At 36.0% G+C, this 16,699-nt stretch overlaps 3 protein-coding genes across 3 annotated transcripts in view; 1 reads left to right on the forward strand and 2 right to left on the reverse strand.

The window, feature by feature from the left end:
• Positions 1–16,699, forward strand: part of rassf4a (Ras association domain family member 4a) — a 40,712-nt gene that overhangs the window by 510 nt on the left and 23,503 nt on the right. Inside the window, exons 2-3 of the mRNA XM_007249531.4 lie at positions 15,934–16,022; positions 16,132–16,207. Of these exons, the coding sequence (XP_007249593.2) occupies positions 15,964–16,022; positions 16,132–16,207 (135 nt within the window). The 5' untranslated portion in view covers positions 15,934–15,963. The remainder of the gene's footprint in view (positions 1–15,933; positions 16,023–16,131; positions 16,208–16,699) is intronic.
• Positions 562–10,402, reverse strand: cxcl18a.1 (chemokine (C-X-C motif) ligand 18a, duplicate 1). Its single transcript, XM_049481292.1, has 4 exons — positions 10,252–10,402; positions 10,013–10,145; positions 6,307–6,384; positions 562–2,397 (listed from the first exon to the last, which is right to left on the reverse strand). Exons 1-4 carry the CDS (start codon positions 10,307–10,309, stop codon positions 2,310–2,312), a joined length of 357 nt encoding a protein of 118 aa, XP_049337249.1. The 5' UTR covers positions 10,310–10,402; the 3' UTR covers positions 562–2,309.
• On the reverse strand, positions 13,876–14,985 carry LOC103030769 (uncharacterized). Its single transcript, XM_007249529.4, has 4 exons — positions 14,881–14,985; positions 14,630–14,759; positions 14,433–14,516; positions 13,876–14,325 (listed from the first exon to the last, which is right to left on the reverse strand). The coding sequence occupies exons 1-4, from the start codon at positions 14,951–14,953 to the stop codon at positions 14,229–14,231; spliced, it is 384 nt and encodes a 127-aa protein (XP_007249591.1). The 5' UTR covers positions 14,954–14,985; the 3' UTR covers positions 13,876–14,228.

A 16,699-nucleotide genomic window follows, 5' to 3' on the forward strand; every position in this document is an offset into this window, starting at 1 on the left:
TTGAAACTGCTAAATCTAAGTTATATATTTAGTTAATTTTGGAATTCTGCCTGTCGTATTTATTAAGATAAACTACTGTTATTATTAATGTCAGTTCTCAGGATCCTAACTATCTAAATTTGGGTTGTCAGACTGTTATAGTTATAGCTTTACATGTTAGCTGCCTAACCTAACAGTTAACGTTACATTTCTCTGCTATAGACATTAGCTCATCACACCAACCACGGGTTTTCCAGCACAAATAACTTCTGCAAAACCTCCAGTTTCCCTTCTTATTTAGGTTAGCTAACTTACTCATCATCTCGAGATGCTAAGTGTTGTTAAGGATTGTGGCTAAGGAGCTCTAGATTCAAGAAAACTAACCTACCTAACAAATTACCTAACATGGTAAATTAAGTTAGTTAAATACAATAACTATATCATACAACTGTCTACTTAGGAAATGTTTTTTATCGTTTATTTACTCGACATATTTAGTTATTTCTGTCTAGTTTTATTTATTAAAATAAACTGCATTTATCATTAATGTCAATTCTCAGGACTTAAAAAAAACTACATAAATGATGCTTGCCAGGAATCTGTTTATATATAGCTTTACATGTACATGATTCTGCTGTAGACATTAGCTCATATAACTTCTGCAAAATCTCCAGTTTCCCTTCTTATTAGCTAACCTACTCATCATCTCCAACTAGCTGAGTGTTTTTAAGTGCTGTGGCTAAGGAGCTCTGGATTTAAGAAAGCTAACTAGCTAACGTTAGTTAACTAACATGTTAGCTACCCTACCTTTAGTCTTGCACACAGCTGTCTAACGTTATAGGAAATGCTTTTATCATTTATTTTCATAGTTTTGAAGCGACTAACTTGATATATTTTGTTATTTCTGGCATTCTGCCTGTTGTATTTAATAGAGATAAACTGCAGTTATCATTAATGTCAATTCTCAAGACCCAAACAATCAAAATTAGGCTTGTCAGGCTGTGTTAGAGTCAGAGCTTTACATGTGCATATAAGCTACATGAGTCTGCTGTAGACATTAGCTCAAATAACTTTTGGAAAGCCTCCAGTTTCCCTTCTTATTTAGCCAGCTAACTTTCTCATCATCTTCACAAGCTAAGTGTTGTTAAGTGCTGTGGCTAAGCAGCTCTAGATTTAAGAAAGCTAACCTAGCTAGTTAACTAACATGTTAGCTACCCTACCTTCCGTCTACCTATCTGTCTATAGGAAATTGTTTTATAATTTATATTTATAGTTTTGAAACAACTAACTTGACATTTTTAGTTATTTCTGGCAGTGTGCCTGTCTTATTTATTAGAGATAACCTGTAGTTATCATTCATGTAAATTCCCAAGACCCAAACTGTCTGAATTATTGCTTGCCAGGCTCTGTTTATATATAGCTTTATATGTGCATGTTTCTGCTGTAGACATTAGCTTAAATAACTTCTGCAAAACCTCCAGTTTCCCTTCTTATTTAGCTAGCTTACCTACTCATCATCTCCACAAGCTGTGGAGTGTGGTTAAGTGCTGTGGCTAAGGAGCTCTGCAGCTGCACCACCACCACACTGAGAAAGACTCAATTAGACTGTAGCCTAATGAAGGGCCACAGCTGGTGGAGCATATGATTAGTTAGGAGGATCATACTGTGATTTAAACTGCTGTGCATCCCTGAACAAGACTAGTTTGATTGGTGTTCTTTTGTCTTGTGGAGACAAGACACAGCTTCTTTGTAATTTTGTATTCCATACGGCAGCCATTTAGTCTCTTTTCTTGTATGAACCCTACGTGTACTGATTTAATAATTTATGGTTATAGACATTGGTGGGGTCATGTCACAGCATGCTCTCTTCTGACTGCACATTCCCATTTCCGTTCCGGTATTAAATATCACTTTTGTCTTATCTTAAGCTAACACATCTGCTGTTTTTTATGCTTTATTCTTCTATCTTAATCCTTATATTCTTTGGCTTATTAGATTTGAAGTAATTGTTCACGTTCAATTTACATTCATTTGATTATGTATAAAAAAACAAACATCAAATACAAAAGCTTGTGTTTAAACAGTGTAAGAAAATAACAGTATAATATTATTAGTCACAGAAAAGGTGCCAGTACTTTCATTATACATTCAAAGCAAAAAGGGTTTTGTGACGTGACACATTTTTAACTAAGCAAAGTAATAGTTATATATAGAGTAATAGTTATATATAGAACCTTTAAACAGTGTATAAAATATCAAATAGCTTGCTTATTATATCTTTATGAGCATGGCCCTTTTATTAGGGCGTATGTTCTATAGGCTCCAAACAGTTACTGCCTCTTCTTCTTTGTCTTCTTTTTAGTTTTGGATTTTTTGGGTGTGAAGCAGGCCTTCTTCTTCTTTTCGTTAAATCCTATCCTGCAGAATTTAAAAGCATAAAAAGTTTCAGTTTGAGTGCTCCGGCGACCAAGTCCAATTGGTTTCTGACTTAAACCAACAAGTCACTTAACAAGTCACTAAAATTCATGTGCATATTTGCAGAGTGTAATACAGTCATTGTTCTCTGCTTACACTGTCCAAAATCTTTGCTGGTCCAAAACACAACTTATCATACAACAACACAGTTATACAGTTGTGCTCGTAAGTTTCATATCCTGGCAGAATTAGTGAATTTGTGGCCATTTTTTCAGAGAATATAAATGATAGCACAACAGCTGTTCTCTTATTCATGGTTCGTGCCATTATAAAAAAATTACATTCCCTAGTTCATAATACCTTTTACCTAATTGCCTCCTTTAACATCAATGACTGTTTGAAGTCTTTTTTAATAGTTGTAAATGAGGCACTTTATTTTCTCAGATGATAAAGCTGCACATTCTTTTTCGCAAAATTCCTCCAGTTCCTGCAAATTCTTGGGCTGTCTTCCATGAACTGCACATTTAACTGCGCAATCTCCCCAAAGTGGCTCATTGAAATTGGGGTCAGGAGACTGAGATGGCCACACCAGATTGGTCTTTTTTGTCCTGTATGTCAGCTGATTTTTTTGTAAGTTTTTTTTGTATCCCAAGCAGTTTTCCTGGCAATTTTTTTTGGTCTACCTGACCATGGCTTGGTTTCAACAGAATCCCTTATTTTTATCTTCCTAATTATAATTTAAACACTGCTAATTGGTGTTCTCATTTGGATGTCTTTTCATGTTTTATACAGATTCTCCTGCTTATTCTTTTTTTAAATTAAATTTTATACACATAGTGATTACAAACAAACAGATTACTGGTGAGAGATTTGCTACCCTTAGAAGCCATTTAAACACGTGTGTAAACGACGACAGGGTAATTTGAGAAGTTTCTGTTGTCATTATTATTTAAAAAGGGCAAACACCATCGTTTGACAAAAAGTTGCTTCACCCAACCCCTTACCATGAATAAAAAATGTTTTGTGTTAAGATTCATATTCTCTGATAACTAGCCAAAGAATCCCCAAAAATCTGTGAGCACCTGTGGGCACAATTGTATATTTTAAGTTGATGGTTACAGTAAAGCCTTACTTACTACTCTGATCACATAGCATTTGCTGTTCAATCCATTGTAAAAAATCTTACATTGTTTTATTTAAATTTGACTAATCCTTTTTTATGAGGATATAATATGTCCAGTCCAGTCTTTTACCCCTAGGTGGCAGTGTGTACTAGGGCTGGGGCGACGCGTCGACATAATCGACGTCATCGATTACAAAAATACATCGATTTGCATAACGTGCGTCGGCGCGTCGTAAACATGGCGGCGCCTGTGGAGAGCATTAGAGGTTAGATCGGGCCCAAAAATTCCAACTGGCTGTTTTCGGGCTGTTTTAATGAGCGAAATATGATCAGAATTATGTTAATTAACACGGTAACATAGAAGCATAGAACTATTATTTAATTAAAATGATTTTTAAGAACAGCTAAACACAGTTCTGCAAGTCAAACGCGGAGGAGTTCACGTGCGAGAGAGAGAGAGAGAGAGAGAGAGAGAGAGAGAGACAGAGAGAGAGAGACACAGAGAGAGAGAGAGAGACACAGAGAGAGAGAGAGAGCTACTCACATGTGAAGGTTCTCTTTGATCTCCTCGTGCTCATATTCTAGTCCCATTCATAATTCTGCGGCTCCCTCAGTGTTTTCTGCCGTATTTTGCGGCTAGCGCGAGCGCTTACAACTGACACCGCGGACTGCGAGGTGCCGCCGCGTTTGTGCCGAATCCGACTCTCTGCTGAATCTGACTCCCGCTTCGCGGACAGAATCGGCACAACACCCCCGCTGTAGAACTGCGGTAGTGAAAACAGCGCTTATAAATAAATTAGTTTAGTTTCACTTTCAGTTTTCGTTATTTTTTTTTTTTATAAAAATATAATTAAAAAACAGACGCCTACATCTCGGACTATTTTCTGGAGCCCGGGTCGGATTTACGGGCGGGCCTCGGGTCATGTCGGGTTCGGGCAGAGAATCTAAGCTCTAGAGAGCTTGGACTCCGGAGAGCAATCTCCAGCTACAAAAAAACGCCAGCGGGCATCTAAAGTTTGGGAGCATTTCACGCAAAAGGGCAACAATGTGGTCCTCTGCCATACGTGCAAAAGGAGCACTTGAAGCGCAAACATCCAGGAGCACTATGTCAACAGGGTCACACAGTAAGTTACCGTTTACATCAGGGTCTCCGCGGGTGTCCTTAAAAAGACTTAAGGCTGTCTACCAAAGGTTTTAAACCTGCCACAGGCAGAAATTATACATTTTTGGTTTATATTTGTGCATGGCATTTCGCAGTTTCCAGAAACAGTAGCATTATTCATAAGTTCAGGTGTTTAGCTAAGCTAGCTGCCTTAAGTTATTTTAGCTAGCGCCGTCGGCGCTGCGGTGTCACACCGTTTTCTGTCACCGTCGGAATTTTGTGACCAGTGCTCACGGTTATGAGCGTTCATTGGCAAAACGGAAGCTTTCTATACCTACACCTTACCCTCAGCCCTAAACTGAACCGTTTTGGCCAGTCGGGGTAAACATTAGAAACGAACACGTTTCGAATCGGCCAGTGCACCGGTCTGCTGAGAACTACCTGCCAGTGGTCACAAAATCTAGCGGTCACAGAAAACAGTGCAACACACGGTTGTGGTGTATGGGAGCTTATCCATTTTTAGCGTTATAGATCTAAACAACGTGCTGTACATGTAAGTGATTATAAGTGTGGGGTTTGGTTTAGTAGGCTTGTGTTGTTGTTGTTGTTATTATATATAAATATAGTAATTTATCGTTTGCTTTAAAACGTAAAATAATTATTTAAATATGTTTCTCAATGAATAGATTAGTCGACTAATCGAAAAAAATAATCGTTAGAATAATCGTTTAAAAAATAATCGTTAGGGACAGCCCTAGTGTGTACTAATGCCAGTAAGTTCTCTTCTGTGTAAAAGAGCTGGCAGACAAGACACAATTGCAGGAAACCACATATGATTTTTATATACGTGTTAGTGGCACAGCAGCTTACCACTTATCACAGCTTATGCACATTTGATTAATAGACAAATAATAAAAATTAAATTATAATAAAACATACATATTTGTAGGTTGCTAGATTTTTGTACCTTTTACTTATTGATTTATCAGGTACATTTACTGCACAGGCACACATTGTAGGATTACTGACTATCCACATTGACATGCTCACTGTCCATCACCAGTATGGGACCACCCAATGGGTGGCAAAATGGCTCTTAAAATATTGCAATATTTCACAGCATTCTTGGCGATATAACAAAACACAACAATATTTGTTCTCATTTTAAGAACATGCCCCTTTTTTGTTGTGATAGTTTGATTAAGTATATATATATATATATATATATATATATATATATATATATATATATATATATATATATATATATATATGTATGTGTCATAAGTTTAGATTTGTATAAAATAATAATAATAATAATAAAAATGTTACAAAATAAATAACATTAAAATAATGTATTCCATTATTTCATGCATACATATAAACTGCAAACATAAACAACTATGCACAAAATACCCATTAAGCTTTAAAGTAAAACAGACTGCTTTTAAGACAGATGATAATAATATGGATTTTGTGTATCTTCAAAGATTGATACAATATAGCACAGGACCACTGTACAGAGGACCCCAGTTGACAAGTTAGTAGGTGTCACACGGGTGCAGGCAATCCATTATTGCTTGATAAAGAGAATTTATATACATGTACTATGCCTCAATTTAAACTCTTTACTCTAGAAAGATGTTTTAATACCATATTTTTATAAGGTTAGGTGTGGTTCACTTACCCCTTCCAACATTTGAGCAGTCTTTTTCCTTGGTTGGATTCTGGATTCAGGCAGGACAATTTCTTTCCCACCCTCATGCTAGGAATGAATTTGAAACATTATTAGGCAGAGATAATGGCCATGACTCATGATTTCATCATATGACAAACTGAAAGCAGTAGTATTAGAGTAAAAGGAGACAAAAATATTTTATCTGTGTCCTGGCATGACCATTACTGCAAAGTCTTATATATTAATTCTAAAAACAGAATTCTTTGGATGTATAATACCAAACGTTTGGACACATCTCTTTTCATTCAATGAATTTTCTTTCTTTTTATGTTTTTTTTTTTTTTTTTTTTTTTCCCCAATATTGAAGCTACACAGGAACACATTGAATTGTTTTATTCTTCTAGTAATAGTCATGACAGATTTGTACACTAGATTATACAAGATTTGTATACTTTTTTATCACTGGTTTTAAAAGATAGTTACTTGGAATAGTTTCTCAAAAGTTGTGCAATGAGTGAAATCGCATATACAGTCAGCTTAGTCAGATTTCAGTCTAACCGGAGACTAATCACATAAAGTGACCAGGTGTAATCAGGGTTTAAATATTTATAAAGCATTAAAATCTATTACATGGACTTATGATCTTTAAAATCATAAAAAATCTGGTCATCTTTTGCATTCAATGTTGCTTGTTGGGTGACTGCCTTTTGTGTGTTTTGTGCCTCAGGAGTTTGAGATTGAGGGTGATTTCATTCAAATGATCTTTTATTACATGTTTTTTCTGATCTTGTCTTGACAGGCCTTAGTAATATGCTTCACTGCCTGTGCTGAAAAGATCCACATTCACATAGAGCTTTGCACGATATTCTCATTCCTCACCATTTTGAAGAACAGTTGTCCGAAACAAGAGTTGTCTGTTTTTGCAGCATTTTGGGGCATTTCGAGTCCAGGTACAATCTTATCAATACATTACATTACATTAATCTTATCAATACATTTGTTAAGTTCAGTTTATTTGTCTGTTTTTTGCGCTATTAATAGGATGCATTCTGTAATCAGTTTCAAACTCTTGATATAATCTTAAACACAGCACACGCGTGTAGCATTTTCAACACGGGGGCACTCGTTGTTAAGGCGGCCACATTACCTACATACTGCTGTGGGAAACTACACCTTTTAGTGATTAAGCATACAGTTCTATATATGTGCCACAGTGTGAACAAAATAGAATAATAATAATAATAATTAAAAAAAAAAATAAAGTGAAAAAGTGTAAAATATAACAGGCAGCATTTTACCACTACCTAAGAGAGGTATTTACAAAATAAAAAAAATAATCAGAAGTCAGTGCTCAATGTGTGTCCCAACATTGTGTCTGCTATGAGTGGTCACTGAATTCTTTAAATATGAGTGCTGTGCTTAGAAAGTGTCATTCTAGTGCTGGGTTTCTGGTATGCATTTTTCACATTGCGCTGCGTAGAACAGCACCGCCAAAAAGCATACTAGGAGCCAACGCTAGCCAGATAGCATAACAAGCTAACACACTTAAGTGATTGTAGCTCAGCTCTGTGGAGTCAAACACTTGTCTCAATCTATCCTACCTGGGAAAGGATGAAAACAGCACTTTGTCTGAGGAGCTCCTGCTGCTGTTCCTCTCCATATGAGTGTTTTTTTCCCAAGTAAAATAGAAAAACAACAGCAAGCGGATGAATTTTGCAATTATTCACTCAGAAATGAGATGAATGGAATTGTGCAATCTTTCCTCAGCTCAAGAAAACGCTAACCTCGTTTCCTAGATGAGTCCCAAATCAGTCTTGAGTGCGGAATTATTTATTTAGCACAAAAGATAAAACTCCTTAAAACACTGGATATGAGGTGCAATAATTCTTAAAGAGCTGTAACTATAGTGCTTTTGAAAATATATTATTACTGTAGTTTTGAAAAATAATATTATTGCACACAGAATTTAATGTATTTGTTAACTGGAAAATCAAGGGCATTGTGACTAATAAAAAAACATTAAACTTCTTGAATGCCTCTAATGGCTTTTATTTTATTTTTTATCTGTCTGCTAATGAAGTGTGATTTCTTTATATATTGTGTAATGTGGGACAAAGTAAACCCTTATTAAAAGCTGTATTAAAGCCCTTATTAAAAGCCTTAATGGATTATTCTCCTGGCAGTAGAGTAAGTCACAAACCTGTATTAAATCCCAGCCATGCAAAAAATATAAATGATAATAAAAAATACATTTATATATCATGAGGAATCTAAAAATACAGTGATATTCATTTTTGGTCATACCGTCCAGCACTAGGTCATTCCTAGTAATAATGTCAGACACAAAATAATTCCATAACCCGCTAACAGCCCAATTTACAGCTGACAGTGTGTACATGCAAAAAGGTGGCACCAATAATCATTAAATATAGTTTTTACCCAGAGTCAGTCCAGTTGTTCCTAGGTTTGAAGAACCCTGTACAGTTATTTAAGTTTGATATGTTGATTGATAATGTCAGCTAATGGATTGATCCTTTTACCCTTTAACAAATGTAATCCAGAACAGGTAATGCAGAATAACATGTAGAACAAGGCCTTTCCTGGCTCTCTGCCACAGTAAGAGATTTTAATTTGCACACACACGTACTGTACCAGTGCAGTTTTTTTGCTATTAGGCACTATCATATCAGGTCTGCCTGTCTGAACACAGCCAGTTTGTGCCTGCTGAAAAGTTGGAACTTTACAAAGGCAGGTTGGTTTTTATTTGGCACATGCGGGAGTTAATAAGTTATTTCACTTATTATATATATATGTAGGTCTATAATTTTGGTTTTATTGCATCTATAATTTAGGCAGTCTGTTAATTGTGACAGGTTTTAAGTTGGGTCCTATTTGTTGGTAAAAACAAATAATGTCTGCATATACAGCTCTGCAAAAAAATAAAGAGACCACTTAAAGATGATCATTTCTATTGATTAGACCAAATTGAAAATCTCTGGAATACAATTAAGAGAAAGTTGGATGATCACAAGCCATCAAACCAAGCTGAACGGCTTAAATTCTTGCACTAGGAGTCGCATAAAGATGCCCAAAAGCAGTGTGCAAGACTGGTGGGGGAGGACAGGCCAAGATGCATGAAAATTGTTATTTAAAAAACAGGAGTTTTCCACCAAATATTGATTTTTGTACCAGTGCAGGTTTTTACTACTAGGCACAGGGTATTTGCAGATTCTTAAGAAGTCTTTAGGTTTAAATTTGTATCTTAAAACAGGCATTAAATGTCTTAAATCCACCTCACAAAGTTCTTACAATGCCAGAGAAAGTAAATATAGATTTTTTATTTATTAATACATTTTACAATTTTCAAATTGTAAATGCAAGTAAGCTTTTTGATTTGACGAAAGACTGAACTAAGCAGAACATGTGGCATTAATTACTGCTCAGAAGGGCCCTACAATACTTGCTTTTAGTTAGCATAAACAGTATTGTAGGCACAGGGTTTGTTTGAAATATTTATTTGTCTGAAAAGTCAGGAATCTGTGAGCATAATAATGTTGTTGAGCTTTTTGCCATTTTGTTATTGTGATTTTTTTATTTCTCTAAATGATATTAAAAGGTCCATTCCCTCAGACAACTTAAAGCCACTTCTTGTGTTGTCCTCTAGTTGCAAAGTATCAACACATCACCATATGTTGATTAAATTTGGAGTACTTACATTATTTGAACCTTATTGCAAAGAGCCTCCGGCTCTTTCACTTCAAAGCCTTTGACTGCTCTCCATCTCACATTGTTGGTCACGTTGATGCACTCACATTTCTCCCGAATATTCGTGGCTGTGATCACATAATCTGCAACAAGTCAGAAAGTCAACAAAGTCAGAAATTCGGATATTCTGTGTAATATTTACAGAGGTGCACTGAGAGCGTAAATGCATTAGTACTGGTAGAACTGTACCTGTCAGGATGGGTAAAAAAAGAAAAATTGTCAGAAGACTTAAAGTACTGAAACCCATGTTAAACTCAGCATAGCTTCAATGTGTTTGCTGAAAGAGGTGTGTGTGTTGCAACCTCTGTCCTCCCCTCCTCCTCATCCCTCCTCCCCTTACCCCTCTTTTTCCTGTTTGCCCATATTAAGCCAGATATAGTCACATGGTTTCTTGTGCTCCTCAGGTTGTAAGAAGATCGTTCTTCGAATCCTGATACAGTACATTGAAGATTAATTGCAGCCGTAAATCATAGTTTTTACTTAATCTATAGAGCGGCGTGTGTTAATTCTGCTCCTGAAAGCTTCCTGTCCTGCACCAGTTTAAATTACTATTTTTTTCCAAGTTTTTTTTTCCCCTAATTCAGCTCATCTGTTATACATTAAGCCCCTTATGAGCAGGGTACTGTAGAATCTGCAGGGCAAATTCCCTAAAAGAAAGAACAACAAACACTGCTCACATTATAGATGTTTATGAATTCAGTAAATACAGCACAAGTCAACAAGATTGGCAAGATGATAAAACATTTCCTTGGAACACAGTTTATCTGAAAAGGAAGTAAACCGTAATTCCAAACCCATTAACACATAGATAAGTCATATAATGAAGCATTCCAATGCTTCACAGGTGAGTGATACAAAAGTGAAGCAATATAAAAGCAATTTTAAGACAATCTGACTTTTGAAATGACCACAAAATGCAATAAAAATGTATTTGTACTAAATAATAATTTAAGGTTCAGTTGACATAAGCATGATTACAGTGGTCTAGGCAAGATGACTATCAATTGAACTAAAATGAAGTAATATCCTTAAAAATACAATTAATCTTATAAAGCTCTGGAGACCACTTCAGTTTCTGAATCAGTTTCTCTGATTTTGATATTTATGGGTATATGTTTGAGTAAAATGAACATTGTTGTTTTATTCTATAAACTACAGGCAACATTTTTCCCAAATTCCAAATAATTATACTGTCATTTAGAGCATTTATTCGTGGAAAATGAGAAATGGTTGAAATAACAAAAAAGATGCAGAGCTTTCAGACCTCACATAATGCAAAGAAACAAGTTCATATTCATAAAGTTTTACGAGTTCAGACATCCTCCTCCAACAGTCTTACACACTGCTTTTGGATAACTTTTAATGACACTCCTGGTGCAAAAATTCAAGCAGTTCGGCTTGGTTTGATGGCTTGTGATCATTCATCTTCCTCTTGATTATATTCCAGAGGTTTTCAATTTGGAAACATCAAGAAATACATCATCATTAAGTGGTCTCTTATTTATTATTTTTTTTGCATATACAAAGCTGTACATGCAGACATTATTAGTTTTTGCTAAGTTATTGTACCTAACTTTAAACCTGTCACAACTAATAGACTGCCTAAATTATGGATTCAAGAAATTCAAGTGAAATAACTTATTAACCTCTGCATGTGCCAAATAAAAACCTTTCCAGCAGGCTGTGTTCAGACAGGCAGACCTGATACGATAGTTTAGTGTGTATTTTGGCCCGATTATCTGTGTGCTTCTAGAAATGTTACTTTGTTTAATCAGGCATATCAGGTTCCATGCATTTTTTTGGTATTTGTGGTGTGCTATTTAATATCATCAAAATATGTGTGAAATTACTGGTGCACATACACATATTATAGCATTTAAACATAAGAGAGCTTACAATACTGAAGAGACAAACAGCAGAAAAGTAACATTAGCACACAGGCCAAATCAGACTAAACTGTATAGAATATCAACAACTGAGATGTCAAAAAAGGTAGGACCAAGAGACAGTCAAAAACTAACAGCAGTAGCAGGGGTTAATACACAAAAAAGGGGTTAATACACAAAAAAGGGGTTAATACACAAAAAAAACTCATTATGCAACGATAAGCCTTTTTTCACATGGCAATAACATGCGTTCATGTTCAGAGTGCAGGAATATAGAATTAGTTTTTCCAATCAGATTTGTTGAGATGACTGTCTGCACTGTTATTTGTGATCAGATTTGTGTTTGCAAATCACAAATCTGTCTGACTTTGACTAGGAATAAAATAAATCATATAATTCACAGTTTAGAGTGAACATTTTTTGACACACAAGAGTGATGTAACTTCAAATCCTTGAAGATTTTTGGCTTTTTATATGAGGAAATCTAAGCTTTCTGAGGCACTGGGGCTTTCCTTCAGATTCATTATGATGAGCCTACTTACTCTGTGCACATTATCGGCATCTTGTGGTGAAAAACACAATTTCTTCTTGTATCAACTGTGCTCCAGTACGTTATAACAGCGTTTCTCAACCTTTTTTCTATCACGGCACCCTTTAAATATATGCGAGATGTCAAGGCACCCCAGTTTCCGGGGGGGGGGGGGGTGTTGCTGGTGCAGTACTTCAGGTGAGAACGAGGGGTGTTGCTGGCGGAATATGAAATAAAATAGCGCAAAAATGTGCATCGCGTGGGGGAAAAACTTTACAGTGTGTCCCAATTTAGGGGCTGCATCCTTCAGAGGTTGTATTCGAAGACAGATTGCGTCACAGCTGCGCAGTAATACACCGCCTCTGTGGGTCGCATCCTGCAGAGTATGCTGCCTGTGAATTGGGACACACCCCGACACGAGCTGACTCTGGAAAGGAAATATGCACGTGAGGCGCAATATTTTGACGGCACCCCCGATGAAGCCAGACGGCACCCCAGGGTGCCGCGGCACCCTGGTTGAGAAACACTGCGTTATAATATGACATTGTTTGTTTTACTCAAAGCCATGAAAAAAAAGAACATTTAGGAAATTAATAAATAAGTAATGTATTGTATTCTGTTACAATACATACAGCAGAATGCATTTAGAATACACTTAAAAGATAGGTCTGCTTTAAACTGACTTTGCAAAATTTTCATTTATCTATCTGTGCTTGTAGATATTGATACTAAAAATACTTGAGCAAAGAATGTTCACTTTTTTATAGAAATGTTAATGATGCCCACTGTTTAATGGAAGAGTGGAGTAAAATAAAGGACCTAGTGTGAAATTAGGCCTGTTGTGATAATTACATCATCGACTTATTATAGACTATGAGGACATGACCTCAAAAAGTTTGCTGACCTTAAAGTTGCCCATTGTGTTTATTTATTGAGAAGACTCTAATAATGTGAATGAGCCATTGTGTTGTTTCTGTTGAAAAGCTGTTTTTTTCTTTAACATTTTTTATATTCCAGCTTCATGTCTGAATGTTCATAATAATTAAAGTCTATTGCTCTTACAAAGGATGTTTTATGCAATTTTATTATTATTATTATTATTATTATTATTATTGCCGTTGGTAAACAATGGAAAATAAAAAAAGTCCAAAGTGACATTTTTCGGTTTGTATCAAGCATGTTGTAGTATGACGTGTATGCTTTTAATTTGCCATATAAAAAAATGCACAATTTGTGATGTTACTGTTATAATAATAATAATCTGACTAGATAATTGTAGGAATGAGTAGGTTTACAGGTCTTCCTAATAAATTGCTCTGTCAGTGTACATTAAGCCTAATAAACATTACAAGCACTGTTTTTTTTATCAAGAAAATCAACAGAAAGAAGTGTCTCCAATATTATTATAAACACATTTATTGTATAAAACATTGCAAACATTACATAAAAAAGTTATAAAAAAGATTCAACAAGTAGTAACAGTGTGCAATATATTATTTCTAATACTACAAAAACTGCCCGAGGATTTGACATGTGACATTGTTTTTTTTTTGTCCAGGTTGTATTGTCCTTAGTATTGTAGTTGTCCATAGATACTTTAAGTGGGGCCAGCCCTCTCTGGAAGTCCTGTTCAAATCCTGAAGTGGTGTATGGTCCACACTGGCCTTTACAGCAGTGTGCTGACACCATTACATTAGTAGCAGGTCTTTAAGAATCCATAAGAAGATTTCTTTCCATTCATGCTGGACTGATCACAGTGTTTTCTTTTTGGATCTGGTGTGCTTCCTCCGAGGTCGTCGTCTCCGTCTTTTAAGGCATTGCTTCACATCTCCTTTTGTTTTCTCCATTCTGCAAAAGAAATAGATGCAATAAATATATTTGAGAAATAGTAGCGTGCATACTGCATTTACCAGCATTTCAGCATTCAGAGAGTGTGCATTTATTAAGTCTCTTACTCGTGCCAGCATGTCAGTATTCTTTTTCCTTGATCTCCATCTGGACTCAGACACACTTTTTTGCCCGACTCCTTCACTGTAACTCTAAAAAAAACAGAATCAGAACAGTCATTGAGATTAGAGATTAAGCTTTAGAGATTTTAGAGATAAGCATTTAATGCAGTTGTAGCTCATGAAGCAACCAGAGTTCAACTCACATGATCTCGTCTTTATGACAGCCAGGTCTTTTTAAGTAGACTTCCAAGTCTGAAAGCTGCTTCTGGACCTTTTTTAGAGGTTTATGGCACACACAACGGACTGGAACGTGCTGACCGTCTCCTGGCTGAGCTACATTAAAGGACATTAAAAAAACTTCTTAATTTGCAAGTCTTAGGTATTTTTTTTAGTTTTTAAATGTAACTTATGTTAAATTTAAAATCTGTGATCTAATAAATTCTGTGTTACTCACCAGCAAGGAGCGTACAGAGGACACAGAGGCCCAGAGCCAGCAGAGCAGGACGAATGTGTACTGTGCACGACATTCTGAATAGTCTAATGCCCTGATTTCACAGGCTCCTTTTAAAGCAGTGGACGGGGCTTACCAGCTCTCTCCACTCCCTGGAAATTCCCGCCCATTGTCATCAATCTGTCAGATTTATCCGAGTTGGAGTTTCCAGCAAGGCTCAGGCTTCAGAAAAATGGAAAAGTGAAAGTAAAGCAGTCATGTGCTGAGGAATGTGTAAAAAAAATAAATAAATAAAATAAATTGATAACAGATTCCAATGATGAAAATTCCAAAAGTTCCAAAATGGATTAGTAAAAACATAACTTTATCTGGTTTTACAAAATGTATTAGAACTTAGAAGACATTAGAAAGAAAGAATGAATAAATAAATAAAAGCACAACAATAGGTCATAAATTTAGTGTTAAATTTATTTGCATGGCAAACAAAGACAAATGCTTATCAATACATATAGACCCTGCCAGAGCACATTTCGCAAGATTGGAAAAGTAGATAGACTTGTGATTCTTTCAAGGATCATATATGTAATGCAATCTTTGTAATGATTGCATTGATGAAGTAACACAAACAGTATTGGGTAGATATAATCGGTAATCTGATGTTGTGTAAAATTGGAACAGTGTAATTTTTTTGTATCAGAACACAGTATTGAAATAGGTGGAGTCATTGTTTATGTGTAATTTTCTAAATAATTTATGATCAATTATCACACCATGTCAATGTGGTTTTAGAAGTAATGAAGTGTCTCTGGAGGCATGAGTGATTTTTTGCATGCTGAGACGTGCCTGAATCACCTGCCAGAACTGATCATGTGACTTCTCCTAATCTCGGGTATTTACTTTCACTCAGTCGAGTCCTGTAAGATACAGTTAAGGTATCCCTGTACAAAAGACTTACCCCATTGTTGTTTTTAATAGCACGAAACCATGTTGTCTGTTTCTACTCTATTTTGATTGGGTTTTCTCTCTCTTTATTTCTTTCTGTCTCTCTTCTTACAGCTGAGAGTCTGATTGATAGAAGCTCCCATCATGGATCCTGCTCAGACAGCACCTTTTGTTAGACTGAATGAAGAGAAAGTCATTGCAAAGTGAGTGCAGCCCCACATCTGCACATCTTTATCCAGACCACTGCAGAACATGTGTTGTACACAACTCAGACTTGTTTTCCACCTTCTTCTTCTTTTTCTTTTTCTTTAGGTCAGACCTGTTGTCACTTTTGAAAACCTATAACTGTTACCATGAGGGGAAGAGTTTTCAGTTACGCATTCGTGAGGTATGCAAAAACCTGAAAAACTGACACTCCACTGCAAACAAACACAGTTACTCTTTAGCTGCAGGCAGCTAGTTAATGAATACTCTTCCTCCCACGCTGAGGGCAGCGTGGGAGATCAGTGAAAGGTCCTTGTAAAGTTGCTTAACTGTTTGATAACATCCAGAAAGTTGTGTTCCTCATAAAGTGTGGGATTGCATCAACACAGTGGCGTCTCTGTCTTTATTGAACTATTTATATAGAAGAGCAGGGGGCAACAGGGTTGGTCTTTTGCTTTGAAGTTGGTTTCATTACCTTTCGCAGTTATTATCAAATGAGTAAAATGTTGGTGATTTTGTGAAAAAAATCATTTTAATCATCCGTATTTATAGTTGTAACATTCACTGCCTGTCCAAAAAAAATGACCCAACCTGGATTAAACTAAGCAAATAATCTGGGGTTGATGCTGCAGTTGGTCAGGTCTAGGTTCAGCAACAGTATGTGCTGAAAGAATGA

The sequence above is a fragment of the Astyanax mexicanus genome, chromosome 7 (assembly GCF_023375975.1).
Source record: "Astyanax mexicanus isolate ESR-SI-001 chromosome 7, AstMex3_surface, whole genome shotgun sequence".
Taxonomy (NCBI): domain Eukaryota; kingdom Metazoa; phylum Chordata; class Actinopteri; order Characiformes; family Acestrorhamphidae; genus Astyanax; species Astyanax mexicanus.